The following is a 16,783-nucleotide window of genomic DNA, read 5'->3' as shown; positions in this document are numbered from 1 at the left end:
TGTGTTGGCAAAGCCTCCACTTGCTCAATGACACCAACCAACATCATGACAGGTTTCAAGCAAACAGGTATTTTTCCAGATGACTGTGATATTTTCACAGAATATGATTTAATGCATAGTTTTGTGACACACTGTGTTTTGATCAACAAAAACCCAGCCCCAGCACTAAATGACAGTGCTCCTCAAGTCTCATCAAATCAAAATTCAGTTGCTGTTCCTGTGACAGCAATGTAATCCCTGCTCTAGGAGCTACTGAGTGTCAAAGGCAGTCACAAAAAGACCCCTTTAATATTCTACCAGAGGAAGATCCACCATTGCAGAGTAGACCTATGATTGGTCCTGATATTTTCAAAGGTTATCCTAAAGACGATGGAAGAATAAGCAACACAAGAAATAGAGAGATAGGAATGAGTTGCATTTGAAGAACACTGAAGAATGCAGATGATGAAAGAGGAAAAGAAATGTAAATCTCACATGAGATGTCTATTTTCAAGAGACTCTGACTTAGCTGGGAAGTTGAAAATAAAATGTGTGCATCTTTAGATTATTCGGACAGTGGAGATATCAGAAGTCAAACTGAGAACGAAGAAGGAAAGCTGTCTGAGATGATTACATTTTAGTAGAGTTCCCTGCAAGAACTCATTTCACTATGTAGGTAAAGTAATCAAGAATAGAGACGATGATGGGGACTATCACGTGACATTTTCCCATGGGGGGGGGGGGGGGGGGGCAACAATCCCAATGTGTTTGTAGATCAGTATGTAGCTGACACATCATGTGAAAACATGTGTCAGAAAAAATGTAGTAATGGTCTTACGAAAATCTACTTGCTTGAGAAAAACCAAAAGACAGTATGGATGTCTTAAATTTGATATCAGTTTTAAAAAAATTAATCTTTGGGGAATATTGTAAAAAATTGCAGTTGGTTTAAGAGATTGCATATATTAATTTTGTCTGACATTTCAATGTAGCCTGTGTTCTGAATGTGTTGAAAAATACATATTATGCTAGCATGAATGTACTTTTGCATGCCTGTTACACTCTGCCCCACACTGGGGCACACTGTAACTGTTTGCAACCATGCTCAATATTTGCAATAAATACAACAATCCCAAGGCCAAACTGAGTCTGCGAGTTTTAAATGATTGTTTAAGGTTCCTTGAAAAAAGACATGTGAAAAGATCATCATTTTCACAACAATCTTTTTTTTTAAATTTCTGAAATAACTTTTCTGTTACACTGTGCCCCACCTTCACCTATAATATGATAATGCAACACAGTGGACCACATGCAAAGACACCAAGGAGTAGTTAAGTTGGAACCAGAGTGCATAGGTATAGGGAAACTTGCATGGGCAGACAAAATGGGAACTTATACAACAAATTATTGAGAGCATTGTTTTTTGCAACTGTGTAGACACAGAAAGATTAGTAAAGAGTGTGAAGCGATAGAGGACATCATATAGCCAGTCTACAGTCTTTTCAAAAATTTCTAGATTAAATTTCAGTAAATAAAGCTATCTGCTTCATTAAACTTATAAAAGAAATTATTATTATTATTATTATTTTAAATTGTGCCCCTATTAGCAATTTATTCAATTAAAGACACATGTTCTGCAACAGTCATTTTTAAATGCTGAAACATCATTGTTGAAAATTTCAGTCTTAGTTAAATTGTATTTCTTTTAATCTTGATTTTGCATGACAATGATGAAAATTCAGTGCAAAAAGCCATAAAATCAATATGAAGAGGAACAACATATTATACAATAAATTATACAACATAAAAATAAAATCTTATTTATAGTCCACTATCAATAAGTATGATTTTTACATAAAACACTGTAATTAGAATATTTTCTTCAGTCAAATATATTATTGTATCTGGAGATAAAAAGCTAACCAGCTGTTTTTTTTAAAAAAAATGCACAATTCATTTATCCGTACTATTGGCTCAGTAAAATGCCATTTCTTATAAAATATACTGACAAATATAATATTAAATGAAACATTTATTTAGCTGAACATGCTTATATTCTTTTGGAAGCCCAAAACAGCAGAAAAATAAATGCTAGATTTGCAGTTTTCATAATGAACCCCAATGATATAACACTCAGAACTGCAAATACTTCTTTAATCATTTGTCATACTCTTCCATGAAAATAAAATCATGTGTTTCTACTCATGAAAAAATTGTTAAATGACATTCATAAAAGACATTTCTTTACTGCTGAGATGGAAGTCGTAACTGCTAACTGCTGTGGTAATTTTTGGAAACTCATGCAAAATTCCCACTAGTGAAATTCTGTTAGAGTTGTCAGTTTTGAATAAAACTATGAACAATCAAAATGTATCAAATCATATTTTATATAATCAGTACTTATTTTTCTTAGTTACAGGGGCTCTCCTCATGTTCGGCAAAGAAGTAATTTGTGTTTCATCTATAGAAATACTCTCAAATATATATCCATGTCTTTCAAGTTACTGAATAGAAGTAGCAATTTTAGTGCACAAAGACAAAAGTATGTTATATACAATTTTAAAGTCTACATTTAATCACAGAATCATTCTCCAGTCACATAAAATAGTTATATCGTTTCCAATGTACAATAACAGAAGGCACTTAAAAACAGTTTAACATTTCAAAGTTCTTAATGTATACCCTGTGTCACGAGCCCTCCATGTTAGTTCTAACACCTGAGGAACACACAATAGCATTCACCAACATCAGACTGTCGATTGTCTGTCTCTCACGCTCTCTCTCTCCTTTTGTTCTTGTATCAAGAACATTTGAAATACTGGCTACACAACAGTTTCACAACATTCTTCATATTAAACAGGAAGTCAGTTAAATGTTGCACTGACCTACACTTCAGTACCATCCTCACCTTCATCCTCATACAGTGGGCCCGACACTGCATCTGCTGGCTTTTTCTTTGGTTTTGGTGGTGGCTTCGGTGGTACCTTTACACTCTTTGGAGCTGCTGGTGAGTCTGTCAAAGCCACATCATTTTCAAGGCAGTTCTGTGATGAGACACTATCTGTTACAGATCTCTGTGTCCATCCCGGCTCCTCCGCTGTCGGAGGAACAGGGGAATAATAGGGTGGCAATCCGGCACGATTTAAGGACAGTACAGAACTGCCATCAGCAGTAGTGCGTGGTCCCAAATTGTCGTAAACAGGCAGTCTGGGCGGTAGCTCCAGCTGTAACTGAAGAGGTGTTGGAGGGCTGCTCCACGAAGGGACACGTGGCCTCCTTGGAATTGTCACATAACCGTTTGCAGAACGCGGTGGAACAGCAATTGCTGCAGGTGAAAATGGAGACTGAGAACGGGAATACGGCAGTGTTCCAAATGCGTGCGGAGTCACCATCACATACGGCTGAGGAGGTGGTGACTGAGGCCCATGTTGTGGAGGTAGTCGTGTACTGTCAGGAACTGTTGAAGCAGAGCTGCCAGCTGGAGACACCTGGCCTGGGAATGAGAGCAGGTCTGGCTGCCCACGTGGCCTCTGGCTGCTTACACCACACAATGAGCTGTCCAGAGAGTCCAATGACCGCTCTTGGATTGGATCTTCACTGTCAATGACACTTGGGGCTGTGTGGATAAAGAAAAGAATATCAGGCAGCAGTTAGTGTTTATTCATAATGCTCTGCAAAGGGTTATTATTTATACAGTACAATTTATATTATGACAGAAACACTAAATGTCACAAAAAATTATTTTAATGAGCTGACTGTTGATAACTCAATATTCATTTCATCACATTATTCATCTGCTTTCCCAGAGATGTTAATGGCAGGCTTGACAAAAGTCAGTGTAAAGAAAGATTGGTGAAAGAGTATTAAGCAGATGTAACAAAAAGAATGATAAATATAATACAACTAATAAATTCATTAATACCAGCACCTCTAAAAAGCAAAATATTTGTTTCACTTTATAATATTTTCTGTGTTGTGTCAATGAAGAATGAGATACAAGTCTTTAATAATGACCATGTCTATGGTTGATAGTACAATTAATTTTGAGAGTCTCACTTCTTCCATTTACAAGATTTACTGAGGCAGTAATGCAGCTGAGGAGCACGATAGTCTGACTGTTGATCAATGCTCTGAGAAAATGTCTCAACAGAAGGAAAAAAAATTATTCATGCAGTGAAATATGTAAAACTGTAAACCTCTCCTCAACCCCTGAAAATTGGGCTGAACATAGCAGTCAGTGCTCTGCTAGATGTGGTCCCATTGGATACTAGCAGCACAACATTTATCCGCTAAGCCATTGAGCTGCACTCTGTAAAGTACGGAAAGTCTAATCCATTATCATGCTCACTGCAATCTTTATCCAACAAAAACTGTATTAATGGTAGGAAAATGAAGATTCAAACCCTATTAAATCACATGGTGTCAATTGAAGTATGACAGATTTGTTGTAGATGATGTATTTTTGACCAATGCAATTCTTTGTGAAATATATGTAATTCCTAAATTTTATACACATCTGCAACTGCAGGATTAAGTTGGAGAGTACAATAAATGCTCATAATCGGAGTAATTCACTGAATAATGTAAACTTAAGTCAGCAATTTCATACACTATCACCAAGTTCAAGTTAAGTCATACAAAATTGCCATAATTTACAGCTCTGTGCTACATTTAATATTGTATAGATTGCTATGTGCATAATATTTTACATATAAAAGAAAATTTCCACTGGAAATGGTTCAGTCTTGGATTCAAATAGTTGTCAATAAAGCTTATGTGAAAGTTAATCACAACAGAATCACTGGAGAAAGTATCAAAGTGTAAAAGTTTTTGAAGACTAACTACTTTTGCTGTACAGAGCATTAGTAATGTGTACATTATGTCCAGAGATATAAACAAACATTTGGCTGACAATGTGCTGCCAGAGAAATTGTTGCAAATCCTGACTGGATGATTGTAAGTATGATGGGATGGCAGTAGCATTATACATCAAGAGACTGAGAACAGTATTTATCATGATTTTGAATTCCAGAAGAGCTGATTTTTTTACTCAGTATATAGTAAATATTGAAGCCTATTCAGGGCGCAACAATTATGAGCAATACACACAATAAAGGATAATTTAAATTTATACTGTGAATTAATATGACATAGATGAGATGGTGCAAAATTGCTCCCTCATTTAGAAAGAATGCCTTTTATTACAGGTAGCTTACCACGATAGCTAAATGTAAGACATGAATCATTAACATACTAAGCACATAAAATGAAAGTTAATATAATGTTTGTTATAATGCTTTTAACTCAATAATTTGAAATTATATTCTCCTTCATTATTAAATCCAGAAAATATCCAACAAAATCCAGAATAAAATTTTCACTCTCCAGTGGAGTGTGTACTGTTATGAAACTTCCTAGCAGATTAAAACTGTGTGACAGACTAAGACTTGAACCACTGACCTTCGCCTTTTGCAAAGTGCTCTACTGAAGGAACTGTCAAAACACAGCTCACAACCCGTCCTCACAGCTTTATTTTCACCAGTACCTTCTAAACTTCACAGAAGTTCCCCTCTCTACATAATATGCTTTCTTTCTTCCAGGAGAGCTCTTGGAAGAAAGAAAGCATCTTTTGCAGACAGGGCTTAGCCACAACAGGAGAGCTTCTGTGAAGTGTGGAAGGTAGGTGATGAGTACTGGTGGGTATAAAGCTGTGAGGATACATTATGAATCATGCTTTGGTAGTTCAGTCAGTAGAACACTTGTCTGCAAAAGGCAAAGATCTTGAGTTCGAGTCTTGGTCAGGCAAGCAGTTTTAATCTGCTAGGAAGTTTCATATCAGTGCACACTCCACTGCAAAGTGAAAATTTCATTCTGGAAATATCCCCCACACTATGGCTGCTAACCAAGCCTCCGCAATGTCCTTTCTTCCAGGAGTATTAGTCCTGCAAGATTTGCAGGAGAGCTCCTATGAAGTTTGGAAGGTAGGATGAAGTTTGGAAGGTAGAAGATGAGTTACTGGTGGCAGTAAAGCTGTAAGGGCAGACTCTGAGTCATACTTAGGCAGCTCATTTTGTAGAGCACATGCTTGTCAAATGCAGAGGTCCCGAGTTTGAGTCCGAAATACTGGCCGAAATACTAAATGTCTTTTTCCAAAGCTGTTTCACAGAGGAAGACTGCACTGTAGTTCCTTCTCTAGATTGTCGCACAGATGACAAAATGGTAGATATCGAAATAGACGACAGAGGGATAGAGAAACAATTAAAATCGCTCAAAAGAGGAAAGGCCGCTGGACCTGATGGGATATCAGTTCGATTTTACACAGAGTACACGAAGGGACCTGCCCCCTTCTTGCAGCAGTGTACTGTAGGTCTCTAGAAAAGCATAGCATTCCAAAGGATTGGAAAAGGGCACAGGTCATCCCCGTTTTCAAGAAGGGACGTCGAACAGATGTGCAGAACTATAGACCTATATCTCTAACGTCGATCAGTTGTAGAATTTTGGAACACGTATTAAGTTTGAGTATAATGGCTTTTCTGGAGACTAGAAATCTACTCTGTAGGAATCAGTATGGGTTTCGAAAAAGACGATCGTGTGAAACCCAGCTTGTGCTATTTGTCCACGAGACTCAGAGGGCCATAGACACGGGTTCCCAGGTAGATGCCATGTTTCTTGACTTCTGCAAGGCGTTTGATACAGTTCCCCACAGTCGTTTAATGAACAAAGTAAGAGCATATGGACTATCAGACCAATTGTTTCATTGGAATGAAGAGGTCCTAGATAACAGAACACAGCATGTTATTCTAAAAGGAGACAAATCTTCCAAAGTAAGAGTGATTTCAGGTGTGCCGCAGGGGAGTGTCATAGGACTGTTGCTATTCACAATATACATAAATGACCTTGTGGATGACATCGGAAGTTCACTGAGGCTTTTTGCAGATGATGCTGTGGTATATCGAGAGGTTGCAACAATGGAAAATTGTACCGAAATGTAGGAGTATCTGCAGCAAATTGACGAATGGTGCAGGGAATGGCAATTGAATCTCAATGTAGACAAGTGTAATGTGCTGTGAATACATAGAAAGAAAGATCCCATATCATTTAGCTACAATATAGCAGGTCAGCAACTGGAAGCAGTTAATTCCATAAATTATCTGGGAGTACGCATGAGGAGTGATTTAAAATGGAATGATCATATAAAGTTGATCGTCGGTAAAGCAGATTGCCAGACTGAGATTCATTGGAAGAATCCTAAGGAAATGCAATTCGAAAACAAAGGAAGTAGGTTACAGTACGCTTGTTCGCCCACTACTTGAATACTGCTCAGAAGTGTGGGATCCGTACCAGATAGGGTTGATAGAAGAGATAGAGAAGATCCAACGGAGAGCAGCATGCTTCGTTACAGGATCATTTAGTAATCGCAAAAGCGTTACGGAGATGATAGATAAACTCCAGTGGAAGACTCTGCAGGAGAGACGCTCAGTAGCTCGGTATCGGGCTTTTGTTGAAGTTTCGAGAACATACCTTCACTGAGGAGTCAAGCAGTATATTGCTCCCTCCTACGTATATCTCGCGAAGAGACCATGAGGATAAAATCAGAGAGATTAGAGTCCACACAGAGGCATACTGACAATCCTCCTTTCCACGAACAATACGAGGCTGGAATAGAAGGGAGAACCGATAGAGGTACTCAAGGTACCCTCCACCACACACCGTCAGGTGGCTTGCGGAGTATGGATGTAGATGTAGATTCCAGCACTCAGTTTTAATCTGCCAGGAACTTTCATCCAACAAATTTATCAACATATTATGAAACATAGGTCTAAAATATTAACAAAGGGTAATTTATTCAAATTTAAATCAATCATTTTAATTTGACACTGAGAGTTAAAAATCTGAAACAGAAAGAACTGCATCTGCAGTAACCCTGATGGACATCAATAAGCCAAAGGTTAATACTACTCAAAAATTGATAATCAGAAAATAAATTTTAACTTTTATACCATCTACAAGATGTTTTGAAAAAAGTGTTTACAAAACAAGTAAATCACAGGCCAAACAAAGACATATATCCAAGCAACTGAAGCTTGCAATCAATATATAAAATTAACTTTGTGGTAATACTGGTGTAAGTCAATATCATCACAAAACATGCAAGTGATGTAAGTCATAGTGCTGATGTACTCATTGTATTCTTACAGCACACTTAAATGTGACATGTGTGTACATTTGAGATTTGTGCTCATGAAACATTTCACGTGCATAGTGATAGCAAACTAGCTGATAAATGTTCCATTTAATCAAGATAGGATATTCATTATGTGAGCAAGCAAATATGATTTTTGTGCAGACCATCTGAATGGTAATGAACACAGGGCTGTATCAAAATGTGGTTCCAGGCAGAAGACAGGCAAATAATCCAACTTTTGCTGCTATTCATCATCAAATTACTGAGACAGGAACTGTAGCAACACAAATGCTGGGTCAAGCCCTAAGCTGAGATTTGCTGACACATCTGTCTATAGTGAACACTTTCACTAGGCTGTGAAATAAAATTCAGATATCATCGCACAACACATAATCATTCCTTACAATGACTCCTGGAAGTTACTTCAGCAACAGTTTATGTAACTAGATCATGGTCTTTCACCTGCCGATAATTAGAAAAATAAGAATTGCTGCCCTAGATATGTTCCACTAATAGGATATATGTTGTTTGTATCTTCACTCTGATTGCACATTGGCAGTATTTGGAAGAGAAGAAAAAACAAATTTTCAAAAACAATTTTAGTGAGCAGTTGTTGTAGACGTGCTGAATCTGTGCTATATTGGTGAGGAGCAATGCCATGGTCTATGCTTTCCACTAACATTGATGATTATTACCTGTGGGAGCAACATACAACAACTGGTATATGCAGTACATGTTTTTAATGCAGGGGCACTTCATCAAGCCACCATAAATATACACAAATCTATTTGATGAAATAAAGGGGAATTTCAAATCTTGTGATTTTGAGCTTTCATTTCTAGTGCAGTGAATGGCATGTACCTTTTTTGGAAGATACATTTGGAGCCATGTATCTATATCTATATCTACATCCACATTAGACATCTTCTCAAACGACCATGTGGTACATGGCACATGATACCTTGTACAACTACCAATCATTCCCTTTCCTGTTCCACTCGCAAATGGAGCAAGGGGGCAAATGAATGCCTATATGCCTCCATATGAGTCCTAATATTTTGCACTTTGTTTTGTGGTCCACACACAAAATTTATGCTGCCAATAGCTGAATCATGCAGTCAGTGACAAATGCTGGATCTCTAAATTTCTCAAAAGTGCTTCATTAAAAATGTTGTTTTCCCTCCAGGGATTCCCATCTGAGATCATGAAGAATCTCTGTAATACTTTCATGTTGAACAAATCTGCCGGGCTGGTAACAAATCTAGAAACACACGTCTGAACTGCTTCAGTGTCTTCCTTTAATCCAGCCTGAAGCGTATGGCAGACACTCAATTAGTACTCAAGAATGGGTCACAACAGATTCTATATGCGATCTCTTTTATGGATTAGCTACGCTTTTCTAGAATTCTCCCAATGAACCAAAGTCAGCCACTTGCCTTCCCTACTGCTAACCTTACATGCTCATTTCATTTCATTTCATATCACTTTGCAACATTATACCTTGATACTGAATTGTTATGATTGTGCCAAGTAGCACTCCATATATACTGTATTCGAATATTACAGGCTTGGTTTTCCTACTCATCTGCATTAACTTACATTTTCCTTCATTTAGAGCAAGCTGTCACTCATCACACTGTGTAGAAATACTGTCTAAGTAATCCTGTATCATCCTAAAGTCACACAACAATGACACTTTTCCAAACACTACATTGTCATCAGCAAGGGGCTACACATTGCTGCTCACCATACCTGTCTGATTATTTATGTATATACAGAACAAGAGCAGTCCTATCAAACTTCCCTGAGGTACTGCTGACTATACCCTCGTCTCTGACAAATGTGCATCATCCAGGACAAAGTACAGGGATTATATTACATAAGAAGCCTTCGCATCTGGAAACCTGATCCATATGCTCCAACTTTCGTTAATGGTCTGCACTGAGGCACTGCATCAAATGTTTTCCAGAAATCTAGTGATATGGAATATGTCTGTTGCTCTTCTTCCACAGTTCAAGGATACTGTGTGAGACAAGGGTAATCTGAGTTTCACATGAGTGATGCTTTCTAAATCAGTCCTGATTTGCTGACAGAACCATTTTTGCCTCAAGGAAATTTATTATATTCATACCTAGAAAATGTTCAAAAATCCTGCAGCAAACCAATGTTAAGGATAGTGAACTGTAATTTTGTGGGTCAATTTCTTTACCCTTTATCATGTACTAGTGTCACATGCACTTTTTTTCACTCACCTGGGAATTTACACAGGAAGAGAGATTTGCAACTAAGTGAGAGACCAATGCCATACAGTATTCTCTATTAAACCAAATTGCGATTCCATCTGGACCTCGTAACTTATTTGTTTTCAACTCTTTCAGTTGCTTCTCTACACCAGGGATGCCTATTACTACGTCCTCCATACAGGATTCTGTGCGATGGTCAAACAATGATATGTTTGTATGATCCTCCTGTGTAACAATTTCTCAAATGCAAAATTTAATACTTCACCTTTTCTTGTGATGTCTCCTTGTGTGCAGAGACAAAAGTTATACTACTGAAACTGATGATGGATGTAAGCCAGATTTGTTGGTGAATGAGGAGAAAGAAAATGGCAAGTGACACCATGCATTGAGGTGGACCTGTTCTTTCCAGCAGCTTGATTAGGTCATATAAGAGCATGTAATGAGAGGTGAGTGTGGCAATTTCATTTTTGGCGCAGTTCAACCTAGTTCTCCATCAGTTAGTATTTTAGGATGTGCCTACACACTGCCAAAATAACAGAAGTGGTGCAATTTATTGCAAAGACTACACTCACTCAACACACACACACACACACACACACACACACACACACACACACACACAAAGTAAACAATTAGAGCCACCATACAACCAAAGATGACCAGTGTCAGAAGTTATCAGTAGTGAATCTTAATTACCATTGGGTAAGCAAACAGCATTAACTGCCAACTTATGTTTTATTACCATTATTGTATGAGTGCTGTGTTCTATTTATTTAAGATCTAAGTTAGTAAACTGTAAGACAGTCTCTAGAAGTTCCACTATGAGAAGCAAGAGGGAAGCTTAGGAAAATACTTCTGTCAACAATGAGTTGCTGAAAGGGCTGAGCACGACGCAAGTCAGAGCGAAAGGGAGAGTACCAGAGAAATAAGTGGGAAAAAGGGCAGAATGAGGAGGAATAAGAGACAATTTTGTGGTAACCAGAAGCCATTATAGTCAATAAAACAGTCTGACAAGACTTTAAAAGGATAAACAACATAAAAAAAATTGATTACTGAAATGTAAGAATGATCCAATGGAAGCTCTACAACAGAGTGACAGCCCAGTGGATGGTGACCATTTCTCTCTTCCACTTCAGCTAGCGACTCGTGCAATTACAGGAGAGAATAATTAGTGAAGAAAATAAAGCCAGCCAATTATTCTCAAGAAAGACATTCTATCTGATAGATCCTTTTTAAAAAGCATAGCTTTAAAAAGTAACATTCACTTGCAAATACAAGAAAGTGGGGAAGGAAGTAATGGTAAAAAGGGAACTGAATGATATTCTTCTAGAAGAAAGGGAAAAAATGCAAAATGCAATGTAAATAAGCATTAAAATTAAGATATAGTCTATGGAAACTAAAATTACCTGTATCGATGAGCTAGAGATTTTTCTGAATGGCACCACTGAGAAAGAAACGCAGCCATGAAATTTGGAACACCACGGAGAGTTTGTTTACTGTACTGTAAGTATTGTTATGTTATTTATTTGAATGTTTGTATATTAAAAGCCTGGAACTTGAGGAAGTCTGCTCACAACAGAACCACCGTAGCTTGTTTGTCACTAGCAGTTCACAAAGAAGAGGCTCAAGGGGTGATGGAAGTGGTGGGCTGCTAACAAACAGTTTAGAGTGGCAACAGCCGTGTGTGGTTGGATATCCCTGAGAGCCCAGGGAGTATACGGACTGAAATTTTAGGCACTGGAAGTGGCCACAGCCAACTGGCTATCTACTCAGCTTCTCCCCCCTTCCCCCTTTTTACAAGTATGTCGGCCACAGATGGGCTGGCTCAGCTGTCAGTTTCACCAGCTTGATCACATGCACCCCTGTCCACCACCAACCAGTGCAGTGAAAGTGTGTTGCTCTAAACATTTTATGTCAACAGGATTGGTGACTGGTAAATCATTTTCCGTTGCTAAATAACTGCAGAAAGTTTAATATCCCCGTTCCCTTTATTTTTGTTCACTGTGTTACAAATCTGCATGTATAATTGTGAAGTATAGTAAGGTTTCTCGTGGACAGACAACTAGGCTTACCAACACTCAACAATGAATGACACTTACTTTTCCATTAAGGCTTTTAGTTAAGTAACTTATCATGATCTTCTGTGTGGGCATAAATTGATTTGTTTTAGTTTTTGTGACTATTTAATTAAAAAAGAAAGAAAAGAAACGGCATCCCAGAGCAATGTTTAGGCTAGTTGTGTTTACTTTTTATGTAAGGATCCTTTGTACTGAGGCTCTCTCTGAGACAAATTCCACTTTGATGTCTGTAAAATGTCTCTGTATACTTTTTGTTCTTGACTTCCTTTTATTAAAGAAAAATAATGAATTTAATTTATTTAATTATGCATTAAAAGAAATTTTCTCAAGCTATCTGTAACCACAGAGCCTGAGCAGAGGACTATCAAAAGGTGGCAGAGAAATTTCAGTGATCTCCAATCAATTCATTCAAAATTCCTCAAAACGGGAGGGAGAGAGGGGGAGGGGGAGGTAGGGAGGGAGGGAGGGAGGGAGGGACAGAGAGAGAGAGAAAGCACGCAACCAGAGATGACCCGAGTAAGAAGTTATCAATAGTATGTATTAATTACGATTGGGTGAAGGGTAGCCCTCTGTTGTTTGACCACGGAGAGAGCAAGATTCCATGCTAAATTTAAGCAAAGACCTACATCTCCATTTATAAGCTAACTTGCTAACTTAGTCTCAAGGGATTCATTAATAATACTATCCACATAGCAGTAAGCGCATGACTGAATCATCTACATACCTAGGAAAAGTACGTAGGTTTCAATGTGACTGACTCAAAGGCACATTCCTCAAAATGCTCCTTAAATAGATTAACAACAACAAGTGACAAAGGGCTCCCTATTGCAACTCCATCTGTCTGCTCATAGAACTAGCCAGTGAATAAAAAGTGACAAGTCAACACATGTCGAAATAGGTTCACCAAAGAGTAATACTGCAAGAGCTGAGAGGCTTGCTTTGTATTCATTTAGGGTGACTCCTGATATTGTTATCTTACTCTTGGCCAAGGGCCATGGTGTTGGTCAGGCAGGACTATGAGTGCACTATGCTACAGCATACATATTTGAATGTTGCACTATAATTTTATGTTGCAGCTTGATGAAAAATTAATTTCTTTAATTGGTTTATAAGGATAAATAGTGAAGGCAGCTATTTCTTGAAGTAAATTAAATAATATTTTGCAGATATGAAAGTGGATGAGCAGCTAAGCAAGCTACTGATGAACAGAATATTAAATAATCTGACCACAACCATGACCACTTTGGTAGCAATGAATGTGAAATAAGTTAGCAAGAAACTACAGTAGAGTCAAAAGAAGAATTCTCAATGAAAATAGTTATCATAAGTGAGAAGCAATTACAGAGCAGAATATAGAAGTAGACAGAATTGAGGAAATGCTCTGAAAACAAAAAGTTCCGAGCGAAAAACATCAGGAAATGGAAATTGCTAGAGAGACAAAATTTGTCACATGGGTACAAGAATAGGACACACAGTTCATGAAAATGTCTGACATAAAGTTCAGGGAATGGTGCAAAGTGCAGGACAAAATATCCTGCCAATGGAGAAAGGAACAAACCAAAAAAAAAAAACACAAGGTTTCTCAGGAGGTGGAATAAGACACATTGATTATTTGTGAATGGTTCCTTGGGCTGAGAATCTGTGTGATTGGATGAGGTCTTAAACTAGAAAAAGAATGGTAGCCCAAAAGCTATTGACATCTCGTGCCATTACTTGTGACTTCATCGCAAGCGTCAATCAGCTACAGTGGCTAGTTAGCTTTCCTCATTTCTTTTAATTGAAGTCAAAGATTTAACATTCAACATAATAAAATATCGTCATAGACACTCAACTCCTGATAATTTATAAACAGTGAAATGAGGTAAGGCTGCCACTCATTGTATAGGCACAGCATTGGCTGGCTGATCCGTACAGGCACACAAACAACTTGACTGTAGCTCAGCTATCAGTTGCGCATGAGTATATAGCTTTGTGTGTGTTTGTTTGTGTGTGTGTTTCTGTGTGTGTGTGTGTGTGTGTCCGTGGTGGGGGGAGCTGTCTGATGAAGACTGTGATGACAACAGTAGCAACAGTCATAAATATACTGATTAACTATTTTTCCACATATCATTATTTGAACATTTAAAAGGATTTCTGTCAAATAGTTTAATAATATCTGAAATAATTGGAATGTAAAATATTATGATAATATTTAACTGAGTACTCACACAGGACAGAACCATTATCAATCAATGTCATTTTGACTTCAGCGAGATCTCCAGTGGATGAGGCCGAATCAATACGCCTTGGAGGCTTCTGGACAGGGTTTATTTTTGTAATAAGGCCTTTCTCCTGTTCATCCGAAGCACCATTATGGTTGCTGGCAGATAAAGAACCATCACCAGCCACCTTCTTTACCTGTGGATGATGCCAGATATTTCATTAAACACACACACTTGTTATGTCACAGTCTGCACATTAGTCTTAATATCTAATTATATTTGCACAGAATGCTGCTAGTAGATACATAGATTGTTCTTGGAAAAATTATGAAGGCAGAATGAGACTGAAAAGTTGTCTTCAGTTACCTTCAGCAGTTTGAAAAATTGGGCCATGTTAGCAAATCAGTCTCAGGGAAAATTAAAAGAATGAGGGCAGGCCACAGCTAAAAGTTACTAAACAGCATCATATTTCTTGGCAATATTATATGACTTCTGATCAAGGTATGGCATGACTTTTTTCACTGTGTAATAACTGCAAAGCCTTAACACTTTCTATTTCTTCACATTGTGTGCCACTGACATTTTCCTTCACACAGAACTGCCTTAAAAGTTCTGAAAGAAATTATTCTAATTCTTCAGTTAATTCTGCTACGTTAGTCACTGCTCCACAAATTAGCTGATGGATTATTTTCTACCTTATTAGAGTTGGCTTCCAAGAGTTTTGAACTTACTGACTTATATGCAAATGTCACTTGAGATGATATTGCTCATTGTTTTAGTATTGAGCCATGAATTTGTAATTCATGAAGTGTCTTGTTTCCTTCATCCAGCTGGCTATGTTAGCCATGCTCTTGCACTATCACTTGGAAAACAGGTTGTGTGCCATACACAGGGCCATCATGCAGTCTAAGGGTTTGTCTGCACAGCAGTTGGAGTCCAGAGTTGGTTGAAAGGTAAGAAAAAGAAGCCCTCTCCAAGCTGGTACACCATGAAGCTATGTATGGGACCTCACAAACAGTCAGTGTTAGATGTGGCATGGCCACTTTGTGGACACAAACAACCCAGTGGAGTGATTGGTGTCTTTTCCAAGGTGAGAGGACAGTGATTCCAATGGAGATGTAGACAGGGGGCTTCCAGATTAAAAGACAAGCACTAACTGGGTGCTTTTGTGACCATCAGCAATATTTTGATCAGTCAAGTGATATAGCATAGTGCACAATGAAGAGTACAGGCTGTGTGCTGAGTGTATCAGATGGACAGTAATATTACATACAGAAGAACTGTTGGTACAGTTCAGTGTGTTTGGTGGTTGTGTAGTGGCACACTGGTATTATGTAAATAGTTAAAGATGAGTATCATGCAGTGTTAAAATCTTTATTTATTTTTTTTTTAAGTGACTACAGTTCATATAAAAACTGAGTTGAGGGAGAATCATGGCACTGTCACTGAACACTGTTTAGTATTGGCAATAAATTTAGCTCTCCAAGTTAGTAGAATGGCATATGCCACCTTCTTCTCCTCTGTGTACTCAACCTAAGAGACAACATATGCCATCACTGCTTTCTGAATGCACTTTAACCTCTGCTGAAATGGCTCATCAGCAATATCAGCTATGAATACATCCAAGTGCATAACACTGAGTTGTTTGATCAAATTACTCATTCCTATGCTCCTTAAGTTGGATGCAACCCATGGGTAACATGACTTTCAAAGGCTCTGTCTACTTCGCTGTTTTATTAATGATTCGTGTCTTCAATACATCTTCTCATGTATCAAATATCTACAATTATTCCAGAACTGCAATACCAGGTCAGATACATTCACCATCTTAGCTACACCTTTCCCCATCTTCTCACCAACCTCAACCAAACAACTGTGGACCAAACTATCCTGTAACCTGCATCTTATCCAAAATTGTACTGCCTTCAAAAGGAGATTAAATCTATATCAGTACCACTGGCATAGCTTCCCTCTTAGAATATCCCAGATGATTTCTTCTTGTCCGCAGGGTACCAGTATTTCTGTCAAATTGTAGCTATCTATGCTTTTCTCATCCTCTCTGTTTGTTTTCATCCACTAATTTTACCTTATTCCTAA

The 16,783-nt window shown here is 38.0% G+C and overlaps 1 protein-coding gene across 4 annotated transcripts in view; it reads right to left on the bottom strand.

Moving 5' to 3' along the window:
• Nucleotides 1-1,891: 1,891 nt before the first annotated feature.
• The window catches only part of LOC126198561 (leucine-rich repeat-containing protein 24-like), a 438,607-nt gene continuing 423,715 nt past the window's right edge, over nt 1,892-16,783 (bottom strand). For all 4 annotated transcript variants that reach the window (XM_049934992.1, XM_049934990.1, XM_049934991.1 and 1 more), the window contains 2 exons: nt 14,693-14,882; nt 1,892-3,595 (listed from right to left, as the gene is read on the bottom strand). In XM_049934992.1, coding sequence (XP_049790949.1) covers nt 2,865-3,595; nt 14,693-14,882 — 921 coding nt within the window. In that variant the 3' untranslated portion in view covers nt 1,892-2,864. The remainder of the gene's footprint in view (nt 3,596-14,692; nt 14,883-16,783) is intronic.

Source organism: Schistocerca nitens, chromosome 8, assembly GCF_023898315.1.
Source record: "Schistocerca nitens isolate TAMUIC-IGC-003100 chromosome 8, iqSchNite1.1, whole genome shotgun sequence".
In the NCBI taxonomy this organism is placed as follows: Eukaryota; Metazoa; Arthropoda; class Insecta; order Orthoptera; family Acrididae; genus Schistocerca; species Schistocerca nitens.
Note: the sequence above shows the minus strand (reverse complement) of the source record. Positions and strands in the feature narration are given on the sequence as shown.